The sequence below is a fragment of the Pungitius pungitius genome, chromosome 15, assembly GCF_949316345.1.
Source record: "Pungitius pungitius chromosome 15, fPunPun2.1, whole genome shotgun sequence".
NCBI classification, from domain to species: Eukaryota; Metazoa; Chordata; class Actinopteri; order Perciformes; family Gasterosteidae; genus Pungitius; species Pungitius pungitius.
Window position 1 is genome coordinate 7,281,599 of NC_084914.1, and position 13,100 is coordinate 7,294,698.

General features: G+C 42.6%; 1 protein-coding gene across 1 annotated transcript; it reads left to right on the forward strand.

The window, feature by feature from the left end:
- The first annotated feature begins 115 nt into the window (after positions 1-115).
- LOC119204668 (WW domain-containing adapter protein with coiled-coil-like) lies at positions 116-9,297 on the forward strand. Its single transcript, XM_037457304.2, has 13 exons — positions 116-461; positions 931-964; positions 1,316-1,505; positions 1,977-2,068; positions 3,621-3,730; positions 3,956-4,053; positions 4,249-4,527; positions 5,056-5,172; positions 5,678-5,829; positions 5,931-6,022; positions 6,519-6,702; positions 7,166-7,293; positions 7,911-9,297. The coding sequence occupies exons 1-13, from the start codon at positions 421-423 to the stop codon at positions 7,978-7,980; spliced, it is 1,587 nt and encodes a 528-aa protein (XP_037313201.2). The 5' UTR covers positions 116-420; the 3' UTR covers positions 7,981-9,297.
- The last annotated feature ends 3,803 nt before the right edge of the window (positions 9,298-13,100 follow it).

Sequence of the window (13,100 nt, forward strand, 5' to 3'; positions counted from 1 at the left end):
ACTTAATAAAATAGTTCTTCATTTTAGTAATTTTCTTAACTTAACATAGTTGTAGCTATAACCTCTTCGATAATAGTTTTAATTTGAAAGACACAACCGGAACTTCGTTTTTTCTAGCTAAACATCACCGAGGCGTTCGTCTGCGCCGTTTCCTCCTGACTCTGCTGCTTTTCGCTGAGCAACAACGGCTGAGCTAACCGTGTACCGTAACTACATGTCAGGTGATGCACTGAGGGTGGTTTGCAATAAAGACCACCCGCTATGCAGTGCTGGTGCTCGGCGGACGGCTTGTAGGTATCCGTTTGGTAGCATAGATTGAGTCCAGATATCAGGAAGCTGAAGAAAAGAGAACTGTTGAGAGAAGATAGACAGGAGGCCACGGTTCCCCCTCTCACACACACACACATCACCACGGCCTTGATGGTGATGTATGCAAGGAAACCAACAAGAGTCAGCGATGGGTAATTCCAGCACAACCTATAATATTTTCAAAGTTATTCGTAGAGTTAAACCTTTTTTTTCGCGAGGAACAGTTAGTAATTTCAGCCTAAAACGTTAACTATTAACCTTAGCTGTCAGAGCTACGAGCTAACAGCTTGCCAGCAATTAGCTTTGGGTTCCGGATTTATGCTTTTAGCTTTTCGACGAATAATCAAACGTAACGTTAGCTAACCGACGTGGTAACGGTAACCGTTAGTGTATACGCCACAGTATGTGCGATATGATTTCAACATGATCCGTTATGTTATACTCGTGACATAATAATTAATCAGCTGTTGCTAAGGTGGCAAAAATGCTAATCTACTTAGCTAACGGCAGCTAATAGCTAAACAACGTAATTTTTCCTCAAAGTGTGTCGTTACCGTTAGAAAAATAACATAACCGTTCAAATGCCAACTTAAACCACCGTTTGTTCTATGTTTTTCTCAGGTGCAACGAGAGAAGGGATTCACAATCCTATCAGGTAAGACCGACGTAGCTGTTAACAGTCACCTGTCATTACGGTCCACTAACGTAGCCGATCAAGGTGTAATATTTTCATTTTAGAATGATAGTTAATCAATTCTCATTTACTTAAGGTACTTTTATTGTCACTTAATCATACAGTTTAACCAAATAAACCACTAACATAAACAATTGACTATATTTCTTGGGCTGCATTTAAGGAATGCAGAAAGGCAGGATGTTTTGCTCTCGATACATATTTTAATATTTACAACAGAAGGACTTTTCAAACAAATATTATTTCCATAGACGTTCTGCGAAATATGACTAAAACGACCCAACCCTTTCTGCTGTGCTTTATTCAATCTAGACCCATAAATCTCAGCCAAAGAGCCAGTCCAGCGGCCCTCACCGCTATGACAAGGTGCGGGATGCCTCATCAGACCCCACACCCCCTTTCAAGATGCTGCGACGCTCAGACGAAAGTCCTGTTAGCAGACAGGGGGACGGCACAGGGCATGGCAAGGCAAAAACCTCTCAGGCCGTTAGGGGGAAAAATGGTAAGCTTGGATCTCGTCGTCGCTCACATGCGGGAGCGTTTTTATCTTAAATAGTTGTATAAGGCAAAGGCAGCATCTCATGCAATATTGTTAGACAAAAAAAGCATTGCATTATTGTGGATACAAGCAAAGTAATGGTTACTGCTAGCAGATTTTTGTACACAAATATTTAAAAATATTTCAGTTTTATTTTTTCTTAATCTTTGATATACTGCGTAGACCCACTCACCCATACCAGCTTTTAGCACACGTGAGTGCAGAGTTTGACAAAAAGCAACACATTGAAAACATACCACATGTAAAGCTGTAGATGATATTATAGCTATTACTGCTGTGCGAATGTGAATAATGCAAACCAAAAACCATCCCAAACAGAGGGTTTCTTATTTGGCAATTGTAGTTGTTATTAAGATTCAGTCCTCTCCCGAACATTGTATATCTTTTGTGACCTGATAAGTGGATTTGTTTCAGGGACCAGTGAATCTCCTCAGGAGAATTCTCACAACAACAGCTCCCACCCCGGCTCCGACTCGCATGCGACTCAGAGCAAGCCTGCAGACAGGGTAAGACGTGGCCAAGTGTTATCCGTTGATTTACCCTCAGCATTTCCTGTAACAAGTGCTGTCTCGCTACTTCCTCAATGTTAGACTTCATCAAAATATTTTATTAATATTATGTCACATAGAGTATCTGGTTGAACTGAGCAATGAAGCAACATTTTCAATGCTCATCATTGTCTCATTGGATATTGGTTTATCAACATAATGAATACATGTATTCCAACTGATGGTATTTCCTAGATACCGCTTTTACTTTGAGAATTGTGCAGCCAAAGGGAAAGTTACTCCTCATGGTTTAACACAGGGACAGACCAAGAAACACAAATTAAGTAACTAAGTTGAGTGACAGTAGTGTGAATGCAGGATAAATCGAAGGCGGTTTGAAACTATACGTTTTGTGACACTTTTGTGGGCAAGTAGTAAAACTGTAAATGCAATTAAAATATTTTGGCAGTATTTAATGTAAACAGATTAGAATTTATACATATAGACTTATGTATAGAAGTAACATTTTTATTTGTGTTGCCATTTTTCCTGGTTTTGCATATAAGGCTTAAGAAATGATCAACTCTCATTGCAAAGGATGTGATGGCTTTCCTTTAGTAATAACGGCTTTAATGTCTGTATAAAATCATGATTTGTGGCCAGCTCCTCTGGCTTCGATTGTTTGGTATAAGGTTGTTTGAGGTGTCTTATGTCAGTCTTGGCTCATGCAGATAGGAAATGTCAATCACAGGAACATTGTAACATCCAAGAGATCTTAAATCAATTTTCCGTCTCAATGACTAGATATACTCTAACTATGAAATGGTTTTGGTTCACAGACATAGGGCTTAGTACGACATGCTACCAGTCCCAGCTGTGGAGACATTGGCAAAGTGTTCTCTTTGTAAGGCATTGCTAGACTTATGCACTGTACTTTATTGTCTTCTCTCATCTAGAACTTGATATAGTATGATTTATTATAGTCTATATTAACTCCCATTCCTGAGGCATCCTCTTGCTTGCCTCACACATACTACAGAGGAGAGGCAGAGAGAGAAGGTTGTTGACACAAGAAGCCCGTTCCTGCTGTCACTTTGAGGAGCATGCATTGACATTTTTTCCTGATAGTAAATAAGTTGGTAATTGTATTGCTTTTTGGCCTTTATAGTTCTTTGGAGGTTTCGAAAAATCCAGTAGGCACTAAACAGAAACGTTGCCAATTTGGACTGATTAAAGGAAGGGGAAACGGATAGTAGTGGAGTGAACAAGGTTTTCTTTGGCAAGTCACGGGCCCACACAAGGGAAACTGGGCAAAAGCTGCCTCTGTTTCTGCTCTGTTGTCCCACAGCTGCTCTACTTGTAAATGTCCACCAGGAGCACGATGGGAAATGGAAAGGAATCCAGTTGTGTCTTGCATGTGGTGACTGCAAGATCCCCATTAGTCTTTCTAAACTTGAATCGTCATTGACTGAAAGCCTTGTGACTTCTGTCTTTAGTCTTTTACAGGCCTTCTAGTGTACGTAGACATTGTTCTTAATCACGTCTCATGTCTGACCTCTCTCCGCACCAGGAACCAGCCGATGACTGGACAGAACACATCAGCTCCTCTGGGAAGAAGTACTACTACAACTGTAGAACCGAGGTCTCCCAGTGGGAGAAGCCCAAGGACCTGCTGGAGAGGCAAGCCCTCTTAAAATGACGTTAACACATCCGTACACTGAGAGAAAACTCAACATTTTACCCGAGTAATTGAGATGCTCATCCTCATGCAGAGTCCTACAGTAGATCGAACAGCTCATCTGTCTTCTCAGGATATCATTAGCTGAGGATACAGCCTAACTACAACTACTAACTACTGCAATGCACGACATTGTCACTGTTGGTTTTCTGCTCAATGTGTTTTAGGGAACAACGACAGAAAGACCCAGTCAAGATGCCGGCAAATAGTTTCCCCAGGGACATGGACTACAGACAAGAGGCCTTGCAGGACAAAGCCTCAACAAGTAAGTGTGGCAGATTTGTAAAAGCAACAAATGTGGCTCAGGTTTTGAAATAGATGTCCCGTCCAGCATTGTCACTAGCTTCTTCTGTTAATCGCTATTCTAGAGAATAATTGAATACACAGACTTTGTTTTCCTACAACCTGCACCGATTTCCCCTCACGCGTATTATGTTAAGTTAAGCTTTGCTCCCCACAGAGACCACACCAGGGGACCAGTCCGCGGCGACCAACTCCGGCCATTCCTCCTCTTCCTCCTCTTCTCAGAGCCTGAACTCTGCGCCTGGTGCTTTGGGCTCCACCCCCTCCGCTATGTCCTCCTCCTCTTCCTCCTCTTCGGGGCAGGTGCCTCAGTCTGTCCAATCCCCGTCTCCGGCCCTGTTACAGGACCCGGCCCTTCTGCATCAGCTCCTCCCGGCGCTGCAGGCTGCTCTGCAGATGAACAACGGCAACATGGACATGGCCAAACTCAACGAGGGTGAGTGATCCAACACATCGGAGACGCACCAGATGAAACTTTAAGCAAAGTTTCATTTTTTCTGTGAAACTTGAACTCATGGCGATGTTTTACACATTTATTAATATATATATATATAAACTTGTTGAATGTTACTGGGTTACAGGACCAGTGTCAAAAGCCTTTTTCTATCTCTTTGTCTTTTTCCAAACGGTGTCAATGGGAGTACAAACAGCCACGTTTACGGCAAACACTGATTATCTTTCCATCCCTTTTGTGTTTTTTGATGCTCTTATTAACGGGGGGAGCCTGTGATCTGCTGTTACTAACCAGGGTGGGCACTTGTCATTAATTATCAAGTTCTGGCTGTACCGCAGGAGGCTGGCCTGTTAGCAAAAAATGACGTACATGAAAGAGGAATCTTCCCTTTGATCCTATTTTCTTTGTTGTTTTTTCTTACCGTAGCTTTGTGTGTATGTGTTTGCTCACTCACCTGTTATGTATGTGTGCGTACATTCCCTCCCTCCCTCCCTCCCTTCCTCCCTCCAGTCTTGGCAGCTGCTGTCACCCAAGCTTCCTTGCGGTCTGTGCTTCATAAGCTCCTCGCTGCTGGACCTGCTTTCAACGTCACTGCTCTGCTCTCAGCTGCTCAGCACTCCAATCAAGGTACGGCTGCCTCGCTGTTTCTCACTGCCTGCTACACAACTATTTTTCATTTTTTCAGCTGCCTGTACCTGCTAATCAGGTTTTCAAATGCAGGGTGAAACACAATTTGTGGCTGAGCTTCAGTCAATGAAGCGCTTTATTTTTGCAAGTGAAGTTTCACAATGGCTTGATGGAAAAAAAAATGTATGTATTCCATTGAGCCCCCATTGTGGTGGCAGAGGATGCGATACATAGCAATCGCAACCAGTAAAACAGAGAAAGTTGACACAGGCTGAGCTATATTTAATGACTTGCCTTCTAAATGGCTCGTTTTTGTCTGGTTTCTTGTCGCTAATCTAATTATTTGCCTGTGTACCATTCTTTACTCCAAGCAAGAAATTGCTGCGAGCTTTGTTTTTCCAAATTCTTGATATTTGTCACAGCTAGCATTCTGTATTTGAATGTGTGCAAGATGATTGAAAGCAAAAGGAAAGCACAGTAACGCGCCTCTTCTCCACCCTATCAGCCCAGCACTCCAGTCAGTCGCCCGTCTCCCTGACATCTGATGCATCATCACCGCGGCCCTACGTCTCACCGCGGAACGGCACGCCACAGAGCAGCCAGAAATCCCTCCTGGGCGGGCATCCCGGCGGCGTCACATCTTCTTCACAAACAAGGGTGAGTGGCCCAACTAAATGTAAAAGTCCAATTGGAAATAATGGATTTCTTCATTTCACTCCTATTTATTTCTGTCCTGCCATGCGTTCTTCTGTCTTCAGGGCAGCATGTCTTCAGTTAAACAAGGGTCAGCGCCTCTCTCACAGGTCCCAGAGAAGCGTCCTGAGGACCCCAGAACTCTCCAGCAGAGAAGGTAGAAGACACTAGTTTTTTTGTGGTGATACATTGTGTGGGAGTAAAGCAAGCGAATTGGGGGGAAAAAAGGCTTTTCTCATCCGAATTACCCCAAAAACAAAATCACAAACATCAATAGATGCGGCATGTTGAAAAGGTTACATTAGTTTATTATTACACTTCTGTGTATGAGTTAGTTAGCAGGTACTCAAAAGGTTATCCCTTATAAACGCTTTCACTACTTCTGATTATGTAGGTCTCTGAGACTGATAAACGGTTCTTATGACAGTTTTTAGATACATTGCGTTGGTTCTTTACTTGAATCAAAGAATGATGAGCTGTTGTTGAGGTATTCTGTGATAAAAAATTGGGAGAAAGAAATGCCATGGACTAATAATCCTCAGCATTCATGGCTAATATGCACAAAGAGCAGTATTCTACCACTGAGGGGAAAATGCTGCTGGATTTCATTTCCACCGTCTACACGTGAGTAATCGGTTGTCTCCCTCCGTCAGTCAAGAGCTTCTGTGCACGGGAGCCAACATATCTGGTGCTGCGTTGGCCCACGTCCCCTCCGGCAGCACCAGCAACACCCAGGTCGATAAGCCCGGCTCCTTCACCCCCAGCCTGGCAACACATTTTGACGAGAGCCTCATCAGACATATCCAGGGATGGCCTTCAGAGAACATTGAGAAACAGGTATTGTTCATGTCTGAGATCTACACATGAGACGGAGCAGTGGTAAAGTCCATTTTTAGTGGTAGAGTCATCACGAAGCTGCCAAAGCATCACAGCAGCACAGAGCTGCCAGCCCAAATTTAGACTTTAAGTCTTGGACAAAAAGAAAATCATCAGAGGGTCCACTTACTTATTGTTTCCGAAGCTTGCAGGCTCATCTCACGGCCTTTCTCAGAGTGCAATAAACCATAACCGCTAAATCGTCTCCATGACAACTGAGCAACTGCTTCTGAAGAGGATTGGTTGCTCACAGGAAGTTGAATGCTTTGTAAAGACCAAGTAAGCGGTCCTCGTGATGTACATTCTTCTGTGAATTTTACTTTTATTTACAAGGTTGAGAACCAACATTAATCTTTGTTTTCCATGATGAAATTTCAACGTTTGTGATTTGAGAATCTGTGGTCACTCGTCCCTCTCCCATCAGGCGGCTCGGTTACGGGAGGACCTCCACAACATGGGCAGCCTGTACATGTCTGAGATCTGCACAGAGATGAAAAACCTCCGCTCCCTGGTCAGAGTGTGTGAAATTCAAGCCACACTGAGAGAACAGAGGTGAGGCGAATGTTACATCTTCCGTCGCTTCGGCTAATAGACAAAAATGACATCATACATTCAGGTTCTCTCACGAACAACATGACAGTTTGTTTGTGTTGTGGTAAAAATATGGATTAAAGTAGAATACATTTAACTATTGAAAACAACATATATGTATGTTATAAACAATAATAATAATTTGGATGTCAATGCTATGTGGCAAACTCTTCTGCACAGCCTAAATAATAGCCAGTGGCGCCAGAGCTGGAATGAGGACCTCGGAATGCAATTACATATATTGTGCAAATCTTTGTTTTTTGAAAAAATAAAGTGCAGAAAATGTGAATTTATGCAATGAAAAGATATAACTATAAAAAAGAATAACAACCCGTCATTTAACACACCGTCCAACAACATTTTTAAGTCTTCTACTGTGATCAACCAAGGAAACAAAATCTAAATGTGCTGGTCAACGAAGGCCACAGTGCATAAGGGCAATTACTACCGGTGGGTTGATCTGACTTATTCATCCCAGCATGCCCTTGTGGGATATGGCGGGCGATCATTTTTTATATGTGGGGACTTTGATCATGGCCCAACCATTATTCTCACACCCATTTTCTCCTCAATCACAGAATCCTGTTCCTGAGGCAGCAGAGCAAAGAGCTGGACAAGCTGAAGAACCAGAACTCCTACATGGTGTGAGGTCCTGGGACGGTTGGATTGAAACGCAGATTGAAGAAGAGGAGTAGACATGGACGGCGAGCTGCCGCGGTCCGTTTATTCTGCCTCCCAGAGCAACTGAGAAAAGCTGTCAGACGTACAAGATGTGGCTGACGAGGTGAAGCTCCATTTTTCCAGAACATATCTTTTCTCTTTTCTGCTTTTTTTTTTTTTTTTTTTTAATGTCTTTTTTTCAGTGTCCACCACATGAATTGCTCTGGCTGAAAGGTGGAACTGCCCGGTCACCGATCGGACTCTTTAACACGTGGACATAGGACCTGAGGCTCTTTTCAAACAGCACCTTCTCGGACTGTGAACCTTGGATTGTGTGTATTGTATTGGGTTAACTTGTTTTCTGGTGTGTTTTGATGTGTAGTGGTCAGGAAACAATTACAATTCATTCTTGGGAAAATGAACTAAAAGAAACCATGTCATGGTAATTGGTGTGACACAATTCTGGGGTTCCCCAATCTTCTGAAATGGACTTAGTCATCCATTGAAATGTATGGATTCAATGGCAGTGATGTTACTAATGTTATTTTTAATTCACTATACTTGTCCGTGGTTTTGCCGTACCAGGGTGTCTTCGAGCTGGTTGGTTTTTCATGTCATGAGTTTAGCAAAGACCTTCGGCCAGACCTTTCTCTGAAAATAGATAAACGTGCTTCAGTTTTGTCCCAGTATATGGGAATCCGCGTTGTGGTTCCAGTAGTACAGATTCACCGGAGCGTTTTGGCTAGTTTGTCAAACGCACTCCAGATTATTCAGAGCCGTTTTGAAGAAGGCTACATTATTGGACCTAGGTTGGCTGCTAGTACATACGAGGGTTGCATTCATTTGCAGCCCTTCTGGCTGTTTTCGTACCCCTTCCTGCTATTTGTCCTTTTCTTTTTTTTTTTGTGTGCGTGTAATACATTTTTTTTTTTCTCCCAAGTCAGATTGGGTAAATATTCCATTCCCGTTGTGCGGCTTTGCAAGAGATTTTGTAAAAGAATGGAAAGGCGACTGAATCTACAGTCATGTAAAGCTAAATTATTGTTGCGCATGATTGAACACTTCTTTGTTGTCGTGATGGAAAAGATCGATGAAAAGTTTTATTTTTACAAAAAGGAAACTTGTGTTTTGTTAAATAATTTTTTGTGTAGCCGTTATGGCTGCTTCCCTTTTATTAACTGACTTTAGCCAGACATGGCTTTTTTTCCTTTTTTTTTTAATGGGTTCATTCATGATGAGAGGGTATACTTTTTATATGAACAACACATTAAATTGCTGTCATACACTTCCACGCCCATGAAACCACTTCCTTTGGTCTCTCTCCTGTTCTTTTCCTCGTCCTTAGTTTCCACCAGATCTGATGTGCACACTCTTTGAGGGGAGGGGGGGGGGGCTTTGTATTCCATAAAATATGAGAATAAAATACTATAACACACCTCTTGCTTAGGAGTTACTCACTGTTCAGCTGTTCTAGAACTTGTTTGTGTGTGCTTGCGTTAGTGCAAATGTGAGTAATTCTCAGTAATTCATCCGAATGAATAATGCATTTTGTAATTTTCCTAAATGAAAGTTTGTAATTATGCAGCTAAGGGAGGGTTGAGTAGAGCTTTGAAGGGAATGGACGTTTTTGTCGGTGATTGACTGACGTAGCGGTTGCCGTGGTCGCACTGTTGCCACACTAATGTTGGGTATGCACCTCAGCTTATGGCCACAAGGTGATAATGTTGAGCAGTCTTGCATCAGGTTATTTTGTGTGGTTTCTAGTTGTCTCAGCTTCTTAAAACCCATTCATTATCGGGATGTAAAATAAAGCCTCAACCAAAGCAGAAAGCTGGCTGAAATCAGAATTGAGTTCAATTTCAAGACAATGCACTCTACAAATACAAAGCTGATGATAAAACACAAAATTTGGACTGAGCAGGATAATTAAGTGTATAGGCTTGAGTGTTTAATCACTTATAAATGGCTACAATAGTGTAGTTGCACTAGCATCACAATTAAAAACAATCCATTCACCTTTAAAAGGAATCTTAAGAGGTACCTGAAGTATTCAGTTAACCTTTTGAAGGGACTGTTCTTACCAAGAGACGCTCAGAGGGACGGCAGATATGATTGGGGTCAATGGTTCTCTAAATATGTTTGAATATATATTCAATTATATCATTCATCTAAAAAAATATGTGCAGTGAAGATTTCAGAATTTTTGTTTTCACCTAAATGCTGCACTAGTCCTGAGGCTGGTTGCTTCTGATGATTTAGATCGGTTTGAAATGTTTAATTTTGCATCCAACGTGGAGACGAATGTCTGATTCCTCCATTTTGCATTAATTGCAAAAAATGTGCGTGAGCCGAGTGTCTGTAAAAACAAATTGAGTTACAACAGAGTAGAAGAATTTGGGTGTTGTGTCCCATCAATACTTAAAGTTCAGGGCTTCACATCCAATAAAAGGTCCACCTTCATGTGCACTAGTCAGCATGGGCATCTTTTTAATACAATCTTCAACTCCTTATAGGGTATTTAAAAGTTACCCCTAGTCTAACTACAACCATTTAATCAAAGCACAAGAGAGTCTTCACCTGAGAGTGTTTAGCTGATGCATCAGCAGCTTTATGTGCAGCGATCAGCCACCAAATATGTCTGCTGTTCATTTTTCCTTCATCAGGTGGCACGGAGCACGGCAGCCATCCCAGCGTGCTGCTCTCATTACGAGCCCTCTTTATAGCTTCAGCTTCATCACTGGCCTAGCAGCAGACACAATTAAAGACCCCCGTGTGTCATTATCTGATCTACGACTCTTGAGTGGACCCATTAGTTTGACTTTTTTTTTTTCCCCACACTTGTGCATTTCCCTCTGCTTCCTCGGTCACCGCTTTCTTTGCTTCCAGCATTTATCGTTCTGGTCTCTTCCGGCAGGCAACACCTTTTTAAATCAGAAGTCACAGTGTCCTCCTCATTGTGTCAGAGTGCCTGCCTCATCACGAGGTACTGGGGATTCAATTATTTTTATTCATGTGCTAAATTTTGCCCATTACTTCATCATATAGGATACGAAAGTTAAATGTTGCGAGTTCCAAAGCAATGAAAATGTGACTAACCAGCAGTTTTATGGGATAGCAAAGTGCATTGTCATTTCACATGTTAACTGAACTTTTCTCGACCCCTTTCATTATTCTGCATTACAAATTTGAAGTATTTTCTTATGTCAGCAGAAATGAAAAATGCTGTCACAAGCACTCTGGACAAAGATATTGCTCTTCAAGCTCATGGGGGCAGCTCAGAAACACTGTACTTTATATTGTTCCTTAAATCCTGATCGGCTTGATCACTGGTGTCCCCCCTAAGAACCGATACACGTCTCCCCAGCAGGTGAGTGATGGCCTTCGATCCCTCGCGGTTCATCTCATCCAGCGCATGGTTAAAGGTCCTCTTCATCTTCTCCTGCCTCCTGTGTTCAGTTTCTTCTCCTCTGGGGGGGGTTTGTAGAGCGTTGATCCTCAGCTCTTGCGTCCCCGGGGTGTGCGAGTCAGTCCCCCATGTCCCAGGCCCCTTTGGCCGGTGATGTCCTTCGGGGATGTGAGTAATGCGCTGATGACCATTCACACTATTTATTGTTGTCACAGGATTGTTCATCCCCAAGAATCCAAGTGAACCCCTCCCACCCCCCCCCCCCCTCCTTTCAATTAAACCCGTACCCTCTGCCCCCCCTCCCTGTCCTCTTCCTCATCTCACACTCTTGCTCTCTCCTCTTCTCCCCCCGTTCCCTGTGGTTCTTCTAATGGCCGCTCTGTCCCTCCGTACTTGAGGGGGTGACCGATCTCCCCCCAAAACTGAGTTGCAAACAAAGGTTGACTTTGTAAAACTTTTGACGCATGATGGTGGTCCGGGAATTATAAGGCTCACATGGTTTGGGCTGTCATTGAGACGTGTAGGGGGGGGGGGCATACTACACCTTGGTGTAGGTCATGTCTCCAATAGAATGGTGATACTTGTGATGTAATATCTCAACCTATGGGCCATCTTGTTCTCCCTAAGCGGTTTACAGGCTTTTCTCCCTGGTTTGAAGTGGGCGGGGCTATGTTGGAAACCATGTGACATCACAGTCATATATGCAACAAGGGAGATATTTGGAAGGATTATTCTCTTATTGTGCAGTTCCCCTCAGCTCTACAGGGCATTGGTACATCTTTCCTGTATCAATTTCATGCTTTACTGGCAATTATTTCAACAGGCAGCTGTTTATTTACAGAAGAATTGAACATGAAGGATTTATCTACTGAAGAGCCACACTGTTCTCTCACAACATGAAGTCCTTTATTAGGACTTTAATTTATTAGGCGGCCGGAGACAAAACTCCAAATTAACTTTTCTGTGTGTCTACATATGTACGAAAATGTTGTCATTGGCACCACTGTGGGAGAAATTGTCATTCACCAATGGAAACATTTTCTCATAAACTATTCAAATTACACCTCATCCTCTCCGCGACTGTGAACCTTTAAAATTATAACAAACGCTCTCACAGTTGAAATTGCCTTTCCACTGTGAGCGTCTTTTGTCATTTTACTAATCTACATTTCCCACCACGGGGACGTCTGAAATCTGTCCATCTGCACAGTGATTGCTCATCTCTTAAATTACTTGCACACAGAATGCATAAAAACATCATTATTTTGGAGAGCTGATGATTGCACAGAAATGATTACGTTGCGTAACCAGGCGGTCATCCTGGTAAAAATAGCTTGTGTAGAAATCACAGAGACAAAATGGATTCGTAAAGACATCTCAGCATAATAAGTTCGATGTCAAAAGATCTTCTGAGCTATTTATTTTAATGGATTGCTTGGCCTGACACAAACCTGTGTAATAGACCTTTATATATTATATATTCATACACAGCCCTGGATGTGCGCAAGACAGAGGATACACATTACAGAAATATAAATAACTAATAAATGTAGGAAAGCAACATCCAAGCAGGATTTTAGTCTCGACTCTTTGTCTCTCGAGAAACTGTAACGACACAGACCGACCACAGGGGGGTGCTGTTAGTCAGGGGCCGGGCCGACTGATGAAGTCACCCTGGGAAGCAGCTCCCTGTGGACCGTCA